Source organism: Aspergillus thermomutatus, assembly GCF_002237265.1.
Source record: "Aspergillus thermomutatus strain HMR AF 39 chromosome Unknown NODE_55, whole genome shotgun sequence".
In the NCBI taxonomy this organism is placed as follows: Eukaryota; Fungi; Ascomycota; class Eurotiomycetes; order Eurotiales; family Aspergillaceae; genus Aspergillus; species Aspergillus thermomutatus.
The window spans coordinates 109,339-127,526 of NW_020798104.1; the positions used below are offsets into that span (position 1 = coordinate 109,339).

At 55.4% G+C, this 18,188-nt stretch overlaps 7 protein-coding genes across 7 annotated transcripts; 1 reads left to right on the forward strand and 6 right to left on the reverse strand.

Annotated features, from left to right (window-relative positions):
• Positions 1-304: 304 nt before the first annotated feature.
• Positions 305-3,714, reverse strand: CDV56_108434 (putative mRNA-nucleus export ATPase (Elf1); the record flags this gene model as incomplete). The annotated part of the gene is made up of 2 exons (XM_026762053.1): positions 305-362; positions 416-3,714. The coding sequence occupies 2 exons, from the start codon at positions 3,712-3,714 to the stop codon at positions 305-307; spliced, it is 3,357 nt and encodes a 1,118-aa protein (XP_026615895.1).
• Positions 3,715-4,973: 1,259 nt separating this feature from the next.
• mcsA (putative citrate synthase Cit1) lies at positions 4,974-6,515 on the forward strand (the record flags this gene model as incomplete). Its single annotated transcript, XM_026762177.1, has 3 exons — positions 4,974-5,021; positions 5,098-6,249; positions 6,315-6,515. The coding sequence occupies 3 exons, from the start codon at positions 4,974-4,976 to the stop codon at positions 6,513-6,515; spliced, it is 1,401 nt and encodes a 466-aa protein (XP_026615896.1).
• A 214-nt stretch (positions 6,516-6,729) lies between these two features.
• On the reverse strand, positions 6,730-8,214 carry CDV56_108596 (putative integral membrane protein (Pth11); the record flags this gene model as incomplete). The annotated part of the gene is made up of 5 exons (XM_026762215.1): positions 6,730-7,164; positions 7,232-7,521; positions 7,574-7,823; positions 7,871-7,938; positions 8,001-8,214. The coding sequence occupies 5 exons, from the start codon at positions 8,212-8,214 to the stop codon at positions 6,730-6,732; spliced, it is 1,257 nt and encodes a 418-aa protein (XP_026615897.1).
• Positions 8,215-9,324: 1,110 nt separating this feature from the next.
• CDV56_108654 (FAD-dependent oxidoreductase) lies at positions 9,325-10,746 on the reverse strand (the record flags this gene model as incomplete). The annotated part of the gene is made up of 1 exon (XM_026762273.1): positions 9,325-10,746. The coding sequence occupies one exon, from the start codon at positions 10,744-10,746 to the stop codon at positions 9,325-9,327; it is 1,422 nt and encodes a 473-aa protein (XP_026615898.1).
• Positions 10,747-11,450: 704 nt separating this feature from the next.
• CDV56_108701 (putative very-long-chain acyl-CoA synthetase family protein (CefD1)) lies at positions 11,451-13,526 on the reverse strand (the record flags this gene model as incomplete). The annotated part of the gene is made up of 4 exons (XM_026762320.1): positions 11,451-11,868; positions 11,936-13,277; positions 13,324-13,452; positions 13,517-13,526. The coding sequence occupies 4 exons, from the start codon at positions 13,524-13,526 to the stop codon at positions 11,451-11,453; spliced, it is 1,899 nt and encodes a 632-aa protein (XP_026615899.1).
• A 431-nt stretch (positions 13,527-13,957) lies between these two features.
• CDV56_108763 (uncharacterized protein) lies at positions 13,958-16,250 on the reverse strand (the record flags this gene model as incomplete). Its single annotated transcript, XM_026762382.1, has 2 exons — positions 13,958-14,608; positions 15,975-16,250. 2 exons carry the CDS (start codon positions 16,248-16,250, stop codon positions 13,958-13,960), a joined length of 927 nt encoding a protein of 308 aa, XP_026615900.1.
• Positions 16,251-16,794: 544 nt separating this feature from the next.
• Positions 16,795-17,256, reverse strand: CDV56_108806 (uncharacterized protein; the record flags this gene model as incomplete). Its single annotated transcript, XM_026762425.1, has 1 exon — positions 16,795-17,256. The coding sequence occupies one exon, from the start codon at positions 17,254-17,256 to the stop codon at positions 16,795-16,797; it is 462 nt and encodes a 153-aa protein (XP_026615901.1).
• Between the last annotated feature and the right edge of the window lie 932 nt (positions 17,257-18,188).

Below are 18,188 nucleotides of genomic sequence, written 5' to 3' on the forward strand. Positions count from 1 at the left end.
TTTAATGCTAGCTGACAGCGAAGGCTTAATAGTAAGACATCTTACTGTGGAAAGCCTATTAACACCAGGACGAGTAAGTCAGGCATATTCCATGCACAGCATGTTTACGAGTTACGCAACATGAGATAGAAACAGACCATGAAGCAAGGTACCTATGTTCAATGTTCATTGTTCATTGTTCATCTATGTACTAACAATGTATTATTCAAAACATAACAACACCAGACCGTCTATAGCAAGATATGCCCAAGTTGAATCATAACGCTCATATGCTCTAGAAAGATGCACTTTTAAAGGAAAAAGCCTATTCAGCTTCGTCGTCGGTGTCTGGGGGCTTGGGGGTACCCTTGGGAGATTGCAACCTATCTGGAGTTAGCAAGACTGTCGAAAGTCAAAAGATAAGGATAAAACATACCATTCAAGGTGACGCAATCTACGGCGCGCCTCGCGCTCCTTCAGCTGGGCACGCGTCATCTTCTTCTTCTTTCTGGCCTTGAACTTCAGCTCGCCTTGATCTTCGGCGCCAGAGTTGACAGCCGAGGGAGCGGCGCTCGTAGCAGCCGAGTTGGCGACAGTGCTGCCGGGCTGAGGGGAACTGGCGGCGCTGTCCTCGAAGCGGTCGAGAGCCACCGCGTTGTTGGTGCGAGCCACAATGCGACCATCGGCGATGTGCAACTGCTCGGGGCACAGGGCACCCACGAACTCCTCGTTGTGGGAAATCATGACGATACCTCCCTTGAAGTCACGGATGGCCACAGCCAGACCGCCGAGAGAGTCACGGTCCAAGAAGTTGGTCGGCTCGTCCAGCACCAGCAAGTGCGGGTTGTTCCACATGGCACCGGCCAAGACGACCTTGACCTTTTGGCCACCGGAAAGACCAGAGATCTGGTTGTGGTTGGCAATCTCGGGGTCCAGACCGATATCCTCAAAGTGTTTCGAGATCGCCTTGGGGTCAAGGACTCGGAAACCGAGACCCTCACGGGAGGCTTCATGGTCGTCAAACTCCTGGACCAGCTTGAAGAAGCCCAGCTCGGTCATGGTCTCACGCGAGATCATGGTGTTGTGCTTGGGGAGGAGGCCGACCCATTTGATTTCGTACTGGAAGGTCTTCTTCCACTTCTGACGACCCATGATGGCTTCGATGCGGCGAGGGCCCCGGCCGTCGCCGAGATCGACCGGCTTCTCCATCTGAGCCTTGTCCTGGTCGGTCAGGATTCTGGTCTGCTTGAGGAAGACTTCGCGGTCGTCTCCGTTGGCATAACGCCATTGCAGATATTGGCTGGGAGTCTTCTCAAGATGCATTTCGACGTGCTCCAGCGCGTGCTGCTTGATGTATCCGATACGAAGGTTGGGGTGCTTCTCCACTTTTCCAGACTGGGGGATTGTCTCACCAGTCAACATCTTGATAAAAGTCGATTTACCAGCACCGTTGCCACCAATGATGGCGACCCGAGACGAGAGTGACAGCGAGAGGGAGGCGTCAACCAGGGACGGCTTGCTAGCGCCCGGGTAGGTATAGGAGCAGTTGGTCATACGAAGGATCGAGCGGGTGTTGGACTTGATGCCGGAGAGGATACCGGGGGGAGGGAACTTGAACTGCACCATGCTGGCGGACAGGGTGTAGTAGCTCTTGGCTTCGGGCTTCTGCTTGACAAAAGCGGCGAGGTTGCCCTTGTAGAGAACCAGCTTCTTTCCCTCATAGTGATAGATGTCGGTGCAGACCTCATCCAAGAATCCCGAGTCGTGACTGACGATAAGACTGGTGATTTCCGTGTGCTTCTTCAGATACTCCTGCAGCCACTTGACATTTGCAACATCCAGATGGTTAGTAGGTTCGTCCAGGAGCAACACATCGGCCTTCATGAGCATAGCACGGGCCAGAGCCAGCTTCATCTTCCAACCACCAGAGAGGGAGCCGACACGCTGGTTCTGTCTTCCTTCGGGGCCATCGGTAAAGCCGAATTCCAGAAGGACACGGCTAATGTGCTCTTGTCCGGTTTCGGCAATCTTGGGATCCTTCGAGACATATTCAATGATGCTCAGATCCGCGTCTTCACCCTGATTGTGCTCGACGAAACAGGTGCGGACAACATCTTGAGGAGGGAACCCCTCTAGCTTCTCGTTGGCAATACTGCGCATGAGAGTCGACTTGCCGGCACCGTTCCGACCACAGAGACCGTAGCGGTGACCCTTGAGAAGCCGAAGGTTAGTGTGAGACAGCAGAAGCATTCCTCCGTAGGCGAGGGAGAAGTTGGCGTTGACAATCTCAACCTCGTTGGGGTCGTCAGGAATCGGCTTGCCGAACTTGCGGTGGTCTTCCTCGACAAAGTGCTCCTGGACGGCAGAGGCGACAACCTCGTGCTTGTCATCCTGGAGGAATCCACGAAGATAAGGGCCAACACAGGCAGGAATGCGATCGTGCATTCTGGAATTGACATCCTCGCGCACCATCTCAGCGATGTAGCTCTTGCCGAGCTCGAAGAGGGTGTGCTCGCCGGGCGCTGCCAGGCCACCGTTCTCCTTGATCTTGGCCTCGAGCACAGCGAGAACCTCTTCAGCCGTCGTCTTCGCCACGGAGCCGGCGGCCAGGCTGCTGTCACCCATAGCTTTGTCGATCACATTCATGGCGCGGGTCGCGAGTTCTCTGACTTCAGGCAGCGAGGCGCGATCCTTGACAGCCTGGACACCGGGCTTGAGTTTGGGCAGGAAGGTGCGTGCTTCCGCAGGGTCATGGACCAATTTGGTCAAGTTCTCCACAACCACCACCGTCCGGCGCAGAGTCTCCTGGGGCGTCGTGGGCGCGTTCAAGGAACGTTCGAGCAGAGGGGTCAAGAGGGCGAGGACGGGGGAGGTGACGATGGCGACGAAAGTGGTCTGAGACAAGGCATGGATGGCATTCTGCAAAGTCTGTTCCGAAGGTTGCTCCATGGTCTTGATCAGGAGGGGAATGCGAGGAGCCACATCGTCGTTGTCCAGCAGAGTGGTGAGCGCGGTCATGGTCTTGCTGGCCTGCTTCGCCACTTCATTTTTGAGATCGTGCATCCCGGACTCAACGAGGGGGATCAGCTCCTTGAGAGTCTTGCCCATGGCGCTGCGCAGAAGATCCTTCTGGCGCTCCTCATCCATGGTTCCCGTGCCAATCTGCGCCTTGACGGCCATCTTTTCCAAAAGGGCATAGGCACCGACGAACCCCTGCCATTTCCCAGAGCTCTTGTTGAGATAGGCGGAGATGGCGGGGATCAGGGCGTTGACCAGCGACTCTGGTTTCAAGCAAGCGAAGAGCGCATCGATGGCGTACTGAGCCGCATCGCGCACGACGGCGCCCTTGTCAGCCAAAGCGTCGAGGGCAAGGTTCAAGACACCGCCGTCCTGAAGAAGGAAGACGACTTCGCTGAGGGGATGCTCGGGAGGAAAGCGCTCGAACAGGGCACCGATGATCAACATGGCGCTCTCACGTCGGGCCCCGCTCTTCTTATCGGTGGCAGCCTTTTTGATCTCTGGGAGGATGTTGTATCTCTGAAGACCGAACGCTCCGATGCTCTGGATGAGAAGGTTGGTCAAGCCGTAGGCAGCATCGAGAGACTGTTGCGAAGTCTCAGCCGCAAAGATTGTGTTCATAAGCGAGGAAACCTCCTCGACGGTGGGAGGCACTCCCGAGGGAGTTTTCGAGACGGCGATGGGCATGGCGGACATCTCGGAGTGAGGCATTATCATGAGGCTTGAGGAGGGAGAGGGAGAGTGGAGAGTGTCAAAAGTCAGTGCCTTTTGTGTCTGTCGATGTCAGGCCGACAGGATTATCTTCGTTCGAGGCGATGGCGGGGAAAAGAGTCCCAAGCCTCGTGGAGGAGAAAGAGAAAGTCGATTGAAGCGATTAAGGGGAGGGTATATAAGATGCTGGTGGAAGAAAATAATGTCCTTCCCCTAAGGACAGATCTAAAGACAAGGCCTAGGGTATATGAGAAAGAAGAAAAGAAACAACAACGAGAAAGAAGAGAAACAGAAGCCGTGGAAAATTCAAGGCTGATGATGATGGCTGATGGAGGGTCCCCACTAACTATCACGCTTTATCAACAAGAAAAAAATTCGTGCCATCGGACGAAAATTTCTGCCTGAGGCGATGGAGGGAAAGGATGGCCAATCAGGGCTCACCGCCAGCACATGCGGCCGGTGATTTGTTCAGCTTATCATGTGGCTGGTGGCTGGTGGGATCATGCGCCACAGTGAGGCTGAGGGGCAAGTTGGTGCCTGGACCAGAGAGCGGCTGCCTCAGGCATGAATTACCCCAGTCCAGAATCTTGGCTTTTCCTAATCGGGACAACTCCCCACGTATTGCAAGTGGCAACAGTGGTTATAATGTTTATTTAGCATATGTTGTAGGGCAGTATTGGAATCTGCATATCTCATATTGAATGTATCTACTGTTGATTCTTTCTTCTTTCTACCGGATCGATTGCAGGATAGACTCGACGTGGATCAGTACAATTGATGACTGACTCCGTACCCCAGACTGAGGATACCCGAACCCCTCATGTGATAACCGACCGTTGATATGAACGGCCCTGTATGTTTACAACAAAATGGTTCAAATTGTCGAAGAATCCGGTATAACAGAGCTTGATTATGATTATTGATAATTATCCAAGATCAATCGCTTTATCCTGACCCCCATGAAACAACCGCTGGACCGATCATCGGCCATGCAATGCCAAATGTCAACTGATCCGCCGACCGCAACTCCGCATGCAGCCGCTCAGTTGCCTCGGTTTTGGTTGGCTTTACCCCTGCGTCTGCTTACTGTCCACTGGCTACCTCCGCGGTCAACCGGATGGGCCGAGCATCTGTGATCATTGTTGGGACTTTTGCTCCTTTCCTCCTTTGTGTCGCTGTGCCTTTATCTTTTGCTCACCTCTCTCATTGTCCCCCGCATCTATCCACGAACACCCCTTGATATCCTGAGTATCCTCTCAATCACAATGGCCATGACAATGAGATCGACACGCCATGCATCCAAGCTGGCTCAGGTAAGACTAACTCATCCAACTCAATCAGCAAGTCTTCCCTGTCTCATGCAAGACTAATCCTGTTGTCTACCTCTAGACTGCCCGCTCATTGGCGCTCAACAATGCCCGCAGATACTCGACGGCCGAACCCGATCTCAAGACCGCTCTCAAGGCGGTTATCCCCGCCAAACGCGAGCTGTTCAAGCAGGTCAAGGAACGTAGCGACGAGGTGATTGGTGAGGTCAAGGTCGGCAATGTCATTGGTGGCATGCGTGGTCTCAAGTCCATGCTCTGGGAGGGTTCGGTGCTGGATCCCGAGGAGGGAATCCGTTTCCATGGCAAGACCATCAAGGACTGCCAAAAGGAACTGCCCAAGGGCACCTCGGGCACCGAAATGCTCCCCGAGGCCATGTTCTGGCTGCTCCTGACGGGCCAGGTGCCCTCGACCAACCAGGTGCGCGCCTTCTCGCGGGAGCTGGCCGAGCAGTCCCATCTGCCGCAGCACATTCTGGACCTGATCAAGTCCTTCCCCCGGTCCATGCATCCCATGACGCAGCTGTCCATCGCCGTTGCGGCCCTCAACACTGAGTCCCAGTTCGCCAAGGCCTACGAGAAGGGCCTCAACAAGGCCGACTACTGGGAGCCCACCTTTGACGACAGCATCTCGCTGCTCGCCAAGATCCCCCGCGTTGCGGCGCTGGTCTTCCGCCCGGACGAGGTCGACCAGGTCGGCACCCAGGCCCTGGACGCCACCCAGGACTGGTCGTACAACTTCGCCGAGCTCCTGGGCAAGGGCGGACAGCAGAACCAGGACTTCCACGACCTGCTGCGTCTCTACCTGGCCCTGCACGGCGACCACGAGGGAGGCAACGTCTCCGCGCACGCCACGCATCTGGTCGGCAGCGCGCTCAGCGATCCCTTCCTCAGCTACAGCGCGGGCCTGCTGGGTCTCGCGGGTCCGCTGCACGGGCTCGCGGCGCAGGAGGTCCTGCGCTGGATCCTGGCCATGCAGGAGAAGATCGGCACCAAGTTTACCGACGACGACGTGCGCACCTACCTGTGGGACACGCTCAAGTCCGGCCGCGTGGTGCCCGGCTACGGCCACGGGGTCCTGCGCAAGCCCGACCCCCGCTTCCAGGCGCTCATGGACTTTGCCGCGACCCGGCCGGACGTCCTGGCCAACCCGGTCTTCCAGCTCGTCAAGAAGAACTCGGAGATCGCGCCCGGTGTTTTGACTGAACACGGAAAGGTTCCTCCCCTCCACCTTTTCCCTTTTCCCCGTTTCCACTGGCGTAGCATACTGACATTCCATAGACGAAGAACCCCCACCCCAACGTCGACGCCGCCTCCGGTGTCCTCTTCTACCACTACGGCTTCCAGCAGCCGCTGTACTACACCGTCACCTTTGGCGTCAGCCGTGCCCTCGGACCGCTGGTGCAGCTCATCTGGGACCGGGCCCTGGGACTGCCGATCGAGCGACCCAAGAGCATCAACCTGCTGGGATTGAAGAACTGACTGACAGAAGATGGGAAATGACCGAGACGAATTGTTTGTCAGCCGTTGTTTCGTTTGTACGGAATGCATTCCATAATTCCATTCGCTGCCATGTGCAATTAGACGCTTAGATCCGTGAATAGATTACCTTATGCTTTAGCAGCTCCAACGAAGCGTAGTTCTATCCTCGGCAGCACCCTACTATCATCTACATGGGTCAACACACACAAGTCTATCACCCCTTCAAATCACAACTCTCAACCCTCACCTCCGTCATCGTATGGATCTGGATCCCCCCCTCCCTCTCCCTCTCCCCCTCGGCAAGCGTCATCTCGCTCTCATTTTTGTGTTTATGCGCATGCAAACGCATCTCCGCAGTCGCACTCGCACTCGCACTCGCATCCGGCGGGAGGATCCTCTCCTCCGAGTCCCCGTCCGAGGACACCTTCTGCCCCGCCGCGGCGGACATGATCGTCGTCGTATGCGGGAGACTACTATCGAACGGACGACCGGCGCCGGTCTTTGTCTTCTTGCGGGAGGTGCCGGTGCCGCTGCCGGTGGCCGAGGTCAGGCGGTAGGATTGGGCTGTGCGGCGGGGGCGGTAGGAGGTGAGGGTTGAGGTGAGGGTGTGGAAGAGGGGGGCGTAGGTTGGGATGCAGGAGATGAGGACCTGGATGGAAGTTAGCAGGTAGCAGGTAGCCGGCGAGTGGGAGGTAAGGTGGCGGAGGGGGGCGTACACCGAGGCTGATTTCGATGACGGACCAGAGGACGATGGGCTGGCTGTCGGTGTAGGTCTTGAGGTTTTTGATGGTGAAGATGCGGATGATTTGGATGACGGTGACGAAGAAGCCGAGGGCGAAGACGGCGACGAGGGCGGCCTTTTGGCGGCGGCGGAGGTGGAGGTTCATGAGGACGGGGAGGGGGAGGGCGATGATGATGCAGTCGAAGGCGAGGCTGGTTCCTGAAATGATATTGATATCTATCAGTTGATGCTGGTTGTCCTGCTGGAGAGATATACCTGCGAGAGCTGCACGCGGTCAGTCATTGTCTGCATCGGCGTTGCCTCGACAAGAACATACCGTAGTAAGACGCGACGGCGTCGATGCAGGTCCCCGGGATCGAAAGATCCCACTGCCTTGCTACCGGTCGACAAGCGAAGCACAGGACGAACGTGAAGATCACTTGGTTACACACACAGGCGACGATGACGCCGACGATGACGATCCGATAGGCCTTGATGAACCCGCCGATGCGGAGATACGAAGCCAAAAGCGAGACCTTGAACCCGAGCAGGGCCAGAGTGTAGACGGGGCCGCCGGCATATTGAACCTGCATCAGTCAACCGCAGATCTTGGTCGTCGAGGGCAAGGACTCACCCTGCTGAACGGCACGATGTTTTCCTCCGGAAAGTACTGGGCGTCTAGTCCGAGACCCCAGCGCGATTCTATCTCGTCCGTCGTCAGCATCGTTGCAATTGCAGGCAATCGTGGTATTCCGCAGACTCACGCGCAATGGCTATGGCGCCATACGCCAACGCCAGGATGGCACTGAACAGCGAGGCATAATCATCGAGCCATGCGGCCCGCTTGGTGTGGATGCGAACATATAGTCGCAGAATGACGGCGAGAAAAGCGAGGAGGGGGAAAACCAGGCAGATGGCAATCACGCGGGTGACATGGCTGTGAGGATCGGGGGTCTTGAGATTGTATACCCAGCCCATGACTATAAGGGCATTCAGTTCAATACGGAGGTACTACGGAGGAAGATATGAAGCTATTCACCTCTGACTACGGAGATGAGTTTGTGGGAAGGGAACCATATCGATATTCCGTAATAGGATCATCTCCACTCTGCTGCATCTATGACTACACTGTTCCAGTTCTTGGTTGTCTAAATTCTCAGTAATGGATAATGCTCATAGTAATGAAGGCTGCAGCTGGATGATCTGCATAGAACCCATGGAACAATAGACACCGAGACCTACATTCTCCGGCCTTTCTCCTTTCGGGAAACCCGAGGCCATAGACTCCATAGACTCCATCGATCATCTCCAATCAACTCACAGGCCACAGGGATGTCCCGAAGGCTGAAGTTTAAGAAACGAACTGCTAAGAGCCGAAAGGTTCCGTGGCGTTCCGGTTATCCTCATTTCTCATTCCTCTTCTCTTCCTCTTCTCTTCCTCTTCCTCAATGATCGAATCGATAGTCAGCACGTGCGTGCTATTCATTACAGTGTTCAAATTAGATCCTCCGGGTAATAATGTCAGTACTAATAAGTCATAATGTATAGAGTATGAATCTGTCCGCCGATCATTCTCTTTCAAGGTAAATGCCCATCTGCTGGAAACCATGGTTCGTGGCTTGATTCTTGGCGATTGGAGATGCTATGCATTAGCCAAAGGATTGACCACGCAGGATCTAGATAGACATCTACATGTGGCCTGTGCAATATCTGCTGTCTAATCTGATATTATTATTCAGATGATGCCGAATTGCCGATCATCACCCAAGACCTCAAGGATTCATCTGATTCATCTGATTCATCCTCGAAGCGAAGTCTAGATCAAATCGCAGCTAGCAGTACTAATCCAACAGGGTGACCAGGATTACTCGGACAGATGATCATTGGAGAATTAACTTTGCCGTGCCATTGAGGAAATATTCAAAATTCAGACTATAGTCTAGTCTGCGCTAGATTGACGAGATGTGAGGACCCCAAGTCCCCAAGGGCCAAGGGCCAAGGCTGCTAAAAGGTTACCAGACGAAGCCCGGTCAAATCCCGACAAAGTCAGTTTACATTCTAGAGATGGCAAATATGTACACTACTCGGTTACCTAGCTAGCCTGCACAAGTGCCCATCCAAAGTAACGGTCCACTCGTCCGACCCAACAGCCGTGATGCCATAGAACATGCTGTTGGGGTCGTACTTGGCCTTGATGGCCCGCAGCGTCCGGTAATTGCGACCATAGAACGCCGTCTGAAAGTCCCGTTGCCGGAAATCGGCCTCGTTCAGATACGCCCCCGAGCTCTGCGCCAGGGCCTCCAGCCGGGGAATGTACTCGTGGGTCATCTTGTGCTGCAGCGCGACCATGGCGGCCGTGGGCGCGGTCCAGTTCCACGGGGTCGTGATGACGGTGTCGATCAGGGTGTCGCGCCAGGCGGGCAGGACCGCGTTGTCGACGTCGCCGACCAGCGCCGTGGAGACGTTCAGCCCCACGCCGATGAAGGTGGCGCCGTCCGCGGTGATGGCCCGGTACGCGGCCGTCAGGTTGGCGTTGTTGGTCTGCACGACCGCGCGCGGGATCAGCCAGCCGCCGTACTGCGCGATGCCGACCTCGATGGCGCCCTGCATCGCCTCGAATTCCGCCAGGTAGCTGTCGAACTGCGCCGAGTAGACGGTGTACTGGATGCCCAGCCGGCTCAGCCCGTCCGTGAACGGCTTGACCAGCGCCGCCAGCCGGGCCACGGGGATGTTGGGCCCCGTCAGCGGCGAGATGGAGAAGCTGGTGTTGGTGAAGTACCAGACGCTCATGGCGCCGGCGTCGACGATCGCCGGCAGCGTCGAGTGGTACAGCGCCACGGCCTCGTAGAAGGTATCCTGCGAGATGCCGGCGTTGGTGAAGGTCAGGTTCAGGCCCGAGGCCGGCGTCCCCGGGTGCGCCTTGGACGTCATCGACCAGACCACGCCGTAGGTGCCGCCGCCGCCGCCGCACAGCGCCCAGTACAGGTCCGCGTACCGGTTGTCGCGGTTGGCCACGAGGAAGTTGCCCTGCCCGTCAATCACCTCCCACTCGAGCACCTGATCGGCCGCCAGTCCGTGGCGCGAGGCCAGCGCCGAGTGGCCTCCGCCTTGGCTGTAGCCCCCGGCGAGTCCGACGGTCGGACACTCGCCGCCGACCACCTCGAGCCCCTGCTCGTGCGCGGCCCGGTACGCCTCGATCCCTTGCACGCCGGCGCCCACCTTGATTGCCTTGCCCTTGTAGTGCTTGTCGGACCAGTCCTTGATCTCAATGGCCTTGAGGTGGTGCGTCCAGATCCCCAGGGCGCCCGCCCCGGTGGACTTGCCGTTGTAGTCGTGGCCGGTGTTGCGGACGACCACGCGGATGTTGTATTTGGTGGCAAACCGGAGCGCCCTGGAGATGTGCTCGGGCTTGCTCACGTTGACCGCGTAGACAATGTAGTTGCCCAGCGTGCAGGGCTTGGCAATGGGGTGGTAGGGGTCGCAGGTGCCATTGGTGAAGAAGGGGGCCATGATGGATGAAGAGGATTCATAACTAGCCTTTATTAGCATATTCCAGGCAAAAAAAGAGATGACATTAAACGTACTGCTCCTCAGGAAGCTGCCATCCCGCCTTCAGAGTCTCGCACTTTGCAGCATCATAGTTGGGCGCATGGCAGGGAGCGCCCAGCGGGACCGTAGCGACCAGTTGGCCGTCAATCGTCCGGTTGAAAGCGGACCAGATCTGGGTGGAGGGCCAGCATGCTTCTCCAGGGAAGCATCGACAGTTTGCCTTGGAGGAATTGAAGGCAGATGCAGTCGAAGACAAAGCCAGGAGGCCGGTCAGAACCGACCAGTTGATCGTGGTGGGGAACATCTTCTATCACCGTGAGTACGTACTCCGTAGCAGTCGAGGAGCTGAACGAGGATCGTCCTGATTTATCAATATTTATTCCCTCACAACCGATCAAGTAGTAGTAACCCTGCACGGTTGCAACGGCAGAGGTGTGGCATCCGGTCAGCGCACGCTAGAAGCCACCGCGTGGGCTGAACAGGGAGTCTAATCCGGTGCTAATTCCTTAGTCGGTGGAGATATCTTTAGTGTTAATCGGTCGATTGTTCTTCAGTTTAATTTGAGGGATTTGTAATTGTCTCTCGCTGGTTCAGACTTTCCATTCGAGTTGGGTTTATCCTCGGTATCTTCATTCCATAATGAATATTCATCCCTTGATGCACAGCTACAAACGAGCCCCCCCCGCCACCAGCCTCTCCCACTCTCCCTTCCCAAACTCAACATATCCCTCCGCCCCCGGCGGAAGCCAGTAGAACTTATTGTCCCGCCCCTCGGGCACCTTGGTCCCGATCTTAGCCGGGTCGACCCCCTCCTCGCGCAAGGGCACCTTGTTCTGCTTGTGGTTGTGGATATGGGCCGACGTCTCCACGATCCGCAGAAACACCGGAACAGCGTACTTGGGCAGTCTTGCGCGCGCAAACGCAGCCAGACCGCGAAAGTCGAACGTGTCCCGGGCGTCGGGGCTGAGCTGCAGCGCTGCGCAGCCGGCGCGGCCTTCGTGTTTGGGGACGAGCACGCCGTAGACGTTGGCTTCTTGGATGCCCGGGTATTGGCCTAGGGTTTCGGCCACTTCGGCGGTTGCACTGTATCCATTAGTATTGTCGGGCTCGGAAGGGACCTATTGTCAGGCTCAGAAGGGACCAGACTTACACGTTCTCGGACTTCCATCGAAAGGTGTCGCCTAGCCGATCGAGAAAGTACCACCGGCCGTCGCTCTGGCGGCGCAGCGCATCGCCGGAGCGGTACCACAGATCCCCCTTTTTGAAGACGTCGCGCAGGAACTTCTTGGACGTGGCGCCCTCGTTGCGCCAGTAGCCTTGGAAGGCTTGTTCGTTGGGCACACTGACGATGATCTCGCCGCCTTTGTCGTACGGGGACCGGATCGCAAACCCCGTCTTGGGGTCACGCAGGACATCGCCTGTGGTGGGATCGATCGCCACAGGCACAAACGTGTTGTGCATGACCGCTCGCATGATCAGTCCGTGGTGGCCGACACTGCCCGCCGTAAACGGGCCCTTGTTGTAATTGAACAACCCGAAGATCCCCTCGGTGCTGTTGAAGAACTCGCCCACGGCACCGACCCCGAACCGGTCCCGGAATTTCTCCCAGATATCCGGTCGCAGTCCGTTGCCGTACATGCAGCGAACGCGGTGGTTGCGGTCTTGCGGCGAGGGCGGCGCCGCCAGCAGGTACCGCGCAACTTCGCCGACGTACACAAAAGTCGTGGCGTTGGAGTCTCGGATATCGCGCCAGAAGTTGCGCACGCTGAACCTCCTGCCCAGCGCGATGCTGACGCCGGTGGCGAGGCAGACCATCATGGCGATGGCCGATGTGCCGTGGTACAGTGGCATGCAGCTGTACCAAATGTCCCCGCCGGGACCATCCGTGTCCTCCATCGATCCGCGACGCAGAGCGAGGGTGCTGTACAGTCGTGACATGGTGAATGCGCAGCCCTTGGGCATGCCGGTCGTGCCGGAGGTGTACAGTAGGATGGCCGGGTACTCGCCCGACATGTTCAGCGCGAGACCCTTGGGTGGCTTGGTGGTGGGAAAGGTGGATAATTGCGAGGTGAACGAGGGGCCTAGGTAGGTAAGTTCCAGGCCCAGTTGACCCTCGATAGCGGCCCTGCTCTCCTCGACTCGCGCGCGACATGCTTCGTCGTCATCCACCAGGACAATCTTGGCTCCGCTGATCTTGAGACAATGCACCAATGCATCCCCGGTAAGATTGTAGTTGATCGCAGCGGGCGCGCATCCAATACTCCAAAGACCAAGCCACGCGATCATGAATTCGGCCCGGTTCTGAAGATAAAAGGCCACCAGGTCCCCTTGCTTGACACCGTTCGAAAGAAAGTAGTGCGCATATTGGCAAGCGAGGTTCTGGACGTCGCGATAGGTGTAGATTCCCTCCCGTGTCCACAGGCAGGCCATATCCGGGTACTTCTTTGCTGTTTCAAGGAATACGAACCAGACATTTCCGAGCCCCTGGGCGGCTGTTCCCGTCAGACATGATTTTCGCAGTGTTGGAGGGCACCGTACCAGCTTGTTCGAAGGAACGGTTACTTTTCCACGCGAGGTACAGAGCCGAGATGTCTTTGGTGATGTGGAACTTGGCGTTCAGATACGCCGCCAGCGTAGCACCTCCTGCAGCTGCGGCTGCTGCGACGCCTATTCGGATTAGATGCGTTGATACTTGACTATGACTGAGTGTAGTGCGAGCATGTAGACATACCTAGACTCATCGTGGCGATGTAGTTGAAGATATCACGTAAAGCAGTACCAGAGAGCAAATGTCATGCAAGATAAAATCAAACGAGTGAATGAGTCGTCTCATAATTGAACAACCATTGCCGTTTGCCGACGGTCTGTCGGTCCATCCTCGGTTCATCAGTGACTTCTCCGCATCTGCATCTAGCTCTCGGTCCTCGCGAGTCAGTCTTACTGGTTCGAACACTGATGGAGACATAATAGGCCAATGGAGATTGATAACCAGTTACCCCATTGGTGAATCCTTTGGCAAAGAGAGGCTGTGTCTACAGAATGAGTGGGGAGAATAATCAAGAATGCGGGGAAATCTATGCTCCATATCAACGGCCACTCGTTCATTCGGAATCATAATGATCACAAATCAAACTCCATCCACTCATAAACACCACTCTTTCCATCAATCTCTCTAAGCTGAGCCGCCTGCAGGACCGGCGACACCTTCACCAGCAGCAGCACCACCCTGCTTCCTCTTCCTCATCGCCTTCTTCCGCCGCTTCACCGGGCCAGCAACACCGGTATCCGCGACAGCAACATTAGCAAGAGCAGCAGCCATGAGCCCGTCGTATATCCTCCGAATGTCCTCATGATTATAGTACTCGTAGTCCTCGTCCTCGTATTCTTCATACTCCCTTCTCTTGCGCTTCGTTCCCCGGTTCTTCCGCTCGCTGATCACCTCACGGGCATCCATATCCCAGCGTTGTCTGAACGGAAAGGGCGGAGCAGAGAGCTGGATGTCATTGAAAATGCATTCCGTTGCTTTGATGACTAGCTTGTCTTGCCAGTTTTCTTCATCTTCGGTGTCACTCTCGTCGATGGAAGCTTGCTTAGTTGGCATCTGCTGGGTTGGAGCGGAGGTTGGAGCGGAGTTGAGCGTAGGGGTAGAGGTCGGCTCGGACTGCTGGATATCATCGTTCGTTAGGATATGGATTGTGGACCATTGCAGACAGAGACGAGATGGACTCACCTGCGCATAGGTAACGACCAAGTCTGAGATCGCGTACAGCGTCGCGCAGCTTTCTGCGCCGGGGCAGGTGGGCTTGTAGCAGGAACTACAGGACTATCTTCTTAAACAGTATCCTGTGCATTGTAAACTGTACTTACAGCCATGGTATTGGTTGGAGGCAACAACCAGAAGCGAGTCCGGTGTTGTTGTTGGTGGTGGTTGTGATGACTTGGAGATTCGAGGAAGTAGCAACAGGTGACGCGGTATACAGACTGTTTGCCTATACAACCTCGCGTTTGCAGCCTACATTGAGTAAGTAAGGGCATGGAAATTTCAAATTTCTTGTGAGGCAGCTAGTCGATACTTCTGAAATCATAGATATGCTATATCAGTAACTACACCTGGTTTCTCTGTCCAAACAGCACCTTGCCTATTCACATCCATTCCGGTCTGGAGCTAGACAACTATGAACACTGTACCCGGGCTGGTCTGCTGATGATCTCGCAGACGCTGTCAGATCTCCAATTTCCGAAAGTGTATGCGACATCAACCGAACTACAGTTATTTACCTTAGAAGGGTACTGGGAGTAATACGCCTGCAACTACTGTCATTGGAGTAGTATCTCTGGATAGACGGTCTATAATTTATATCTCCTCCAGCACCAGGAACGACTCCTTGAGCTCGCGAAGGCGAGCGGCACCCTTGACTATGGATCGTCACCGTAACAGCTAACGAACTCTGCATGAATGCCTTTGATGAAAGCGTGTTGGGCTGCCACCCAGTTGACATATCACAATGTCATATTCTCCAGTTTACAGCTTGTCGGCTGACAAACACCTCCAACAGAAGGCACGACGATGTGCTTCGTCGACATTCTCCAACGCCGCGACCAGAGTGACCATTGCTGTCGCTATACCCGGGAGTACCACTGGGTCCTAATCTTCGCTTTATTGATATCTGATCAATCAGACATCCCGAAGACCCAATGAAGTTTGCGTCAACTTCTTTCTTATTTTGGACATGTTCCTAGGGATTGATTAGAGCTTGATAGAGGATAGGATAATTCAAGAGACTTACCTGCATGTTCTTAAGGCAAGTTGACTTCCACTGTCTGCAGTTGTTTATGATCCGTTCACAGGCAGCGATGAAATATAACCCTTCTCATCACGGGTGTAGACTTGCTCAACGATATCCTCAAGAAATGTACGTTCCAGACTAATTTCGCGATGGTCTCCATATCCGAATTGTCCAGGACAATGTCCCCTTCGCCAGGATTAGCGGGTCGAAGGAAAAAGTGCTCGAAGGGTAGCGTCAGAGGGTATCCTGTCACGCGAATGGGACCATTGACTGTCTTCTGGGATATGACAACACGCTGAGTTATTTCCGCGACATAAAATCCAGTGTACCAATCCAGTATCGTTGCGAGATCGTACGCATTACCAAGCATTCACTCAATGGTCTAGCCAGCCTCATTAGTACATCAACACCGACTCCGAGGTTGAACTCGGACAGCGGCAGGTCCGGGAGGATGGCGTTCATCGTGGCCGAGCAGGTGCCGTCGGCGTTCTTCACGACGTACTTCCCGTCCCTGTCCGGGATCGCCTTGCGGCTGTCGTTCGCCACCACGACGTCCAACCTGGTCGCGCGCAAGGTCGCGAAGTACTGCAACTCATCCTGCGTCCACTCGGGCTCGTTCGCGCCGGCGCCCACGATTCTGCCCGAGACCAAGTGCGTCTGCCCGCTCGGGGCCGGCATCCTAGTCGCAGCACCTGCAACTCCCCACTTAGGCTATCAACACATACGCAAGAACAAAAGTCACGGCCATCTTGATATCTTGGCGGCCATCCGTGGATGTCGTTTCAGGTAGCAGGAACACTCTGCTCAGTGTAGCGAGGTCTCAGTGAAGAATGCGTTGTAAGACTCCCGCCATTTTTCTGTTTCGCCTTTGCTCGGAAATTACAAGGTCTCTTTCCACAGGTGGTTCGGTGGACGGCCAACTATCTTTTCAAAGGTAGATCCAGCTGTATTATTGTGGTGTTGTGCCATCTATGTGGGATAAGGAATAATGGCAAATTGACAATTTCCTTGTCTGTTGTGGGTATGATGCACACATGGACATGCTTTGGCTTAACAGGTTTGACCTTCTGGCTTATGAGTCTCTTGGCTTCCTTGACATGGCGGCATCCGCAGGGCAGACAACTTTGCGAAATGTATTGTGTGGTAAGATCGCTAAAATTCTGGCTGAGTGCGACAGGTCAATGCTAAAGACATTGACAGGATTGTTTGACGGAAGACCTCGTCAGTTGACGACGGCCGCCAAAGACGCAGCCTCGGCACGGGAGAGCAAAACCACACGACGTGCCAACGGCAGAGCCGTGGCCGGGAACTGCCAGGGAGCAAAGTCAGCAGATGCATCGAGCAAGAAACGCGGGAAACCAACGTACCGAAAGGCAGGGCTGGTGCATCCCGGCGCAGCGGGAGCACTTCCTCCCCGACGGAGAGTATCCCGAGCAGGGAGGAAGCACCCCCGCTGCGCGAACCGTTGGTGCTTGCAAGCACCGGTAACAAAACATCGCAGGCGCGGCGGGACGGGGCGCAGGCAACGGGACTTGAACAGCGAGGCCACCGCGACCAGCACGGCGACCAGCACGAGCACCGCGACGAGGGGAGCGGCCCCGACCACCACGGAGAGGAGCATTGGCGGCCGCGGCGGCACGACCGCGAGAGGGACGGCCGCGGCCAGCGCGGCGAGCAGAAGCATTGGCGCGAGGCATTTTCTATAAAGTCGTGTAGTTGAGATTCCACTGATTGTGTTGCCGGTCAAGCCAGCTATCCACTTTCTCCTGGAAAGCACCCGAATCGAAAGATAGGTAGGCAGCATTGATGAGATCTTTCGCAGCTCGAAAGGAATAGTCCTTTCCTTTGTTGAGGTCATACAATATCCTCTGTTTCTGGCTGACATCCGACAAGCCTTGGACAACATTCAACCCGAACGATTCCAGAGTACCCACTTGGGACAGTTTTCAACCACATTGGGCTTAAGTGTTGTGAGATCCCTTTCAGCTGGAGAGAGATCTTCCAGCCTACTAATAAACAGAACAGTGTTAAAACCCTCACTATTCGCCTTCTGTACGGCTTGCCGGTTCGCCATTAAAGCTGCCATGATGTCTTTAGGGAGGCGGGCCCAGTTCCGGCGCTCAAATCGTTGGAGATAGTTTGCAGCTTGTGTCTCATATTCATGAAGTGCTTGTTCATAGAGCTTCTTTTGGGACTGTGTCGCCACAGTCCCAATCACTGGTTTATCTTTCTGGAGCACATTGGGGGGTGTCGCTGTCTACACCCCGTTGGGGCCATGGGTGGGGGGCGCTGCAGGCACTGAAAACCCGAGAATCTATTAGTAAATCTCGGAAAAAGTGACAGCTGTATAGGTGTATAGGGGTACTTACGGCATTCGTTTTTTTACAGGTATAACACCGGGGCAATTTATCCTTATGGCCAAAAAAATTCGCGCTGCGAGGGTCAGCTAATCTCGGGAAAAACGAGGAAACAAGGGAAGAACGCCGGAAACACTGAGGTTCTATCTAGAAATCTTAGGTATTACGGACCGGAGCTTCTCCTCCATGCGCAGATGGCCTCCCTGCCCTCCAGCGGGCATCCCAGGCCACCTGGCGGGGGTTGGCCGGGGGCGCAGGG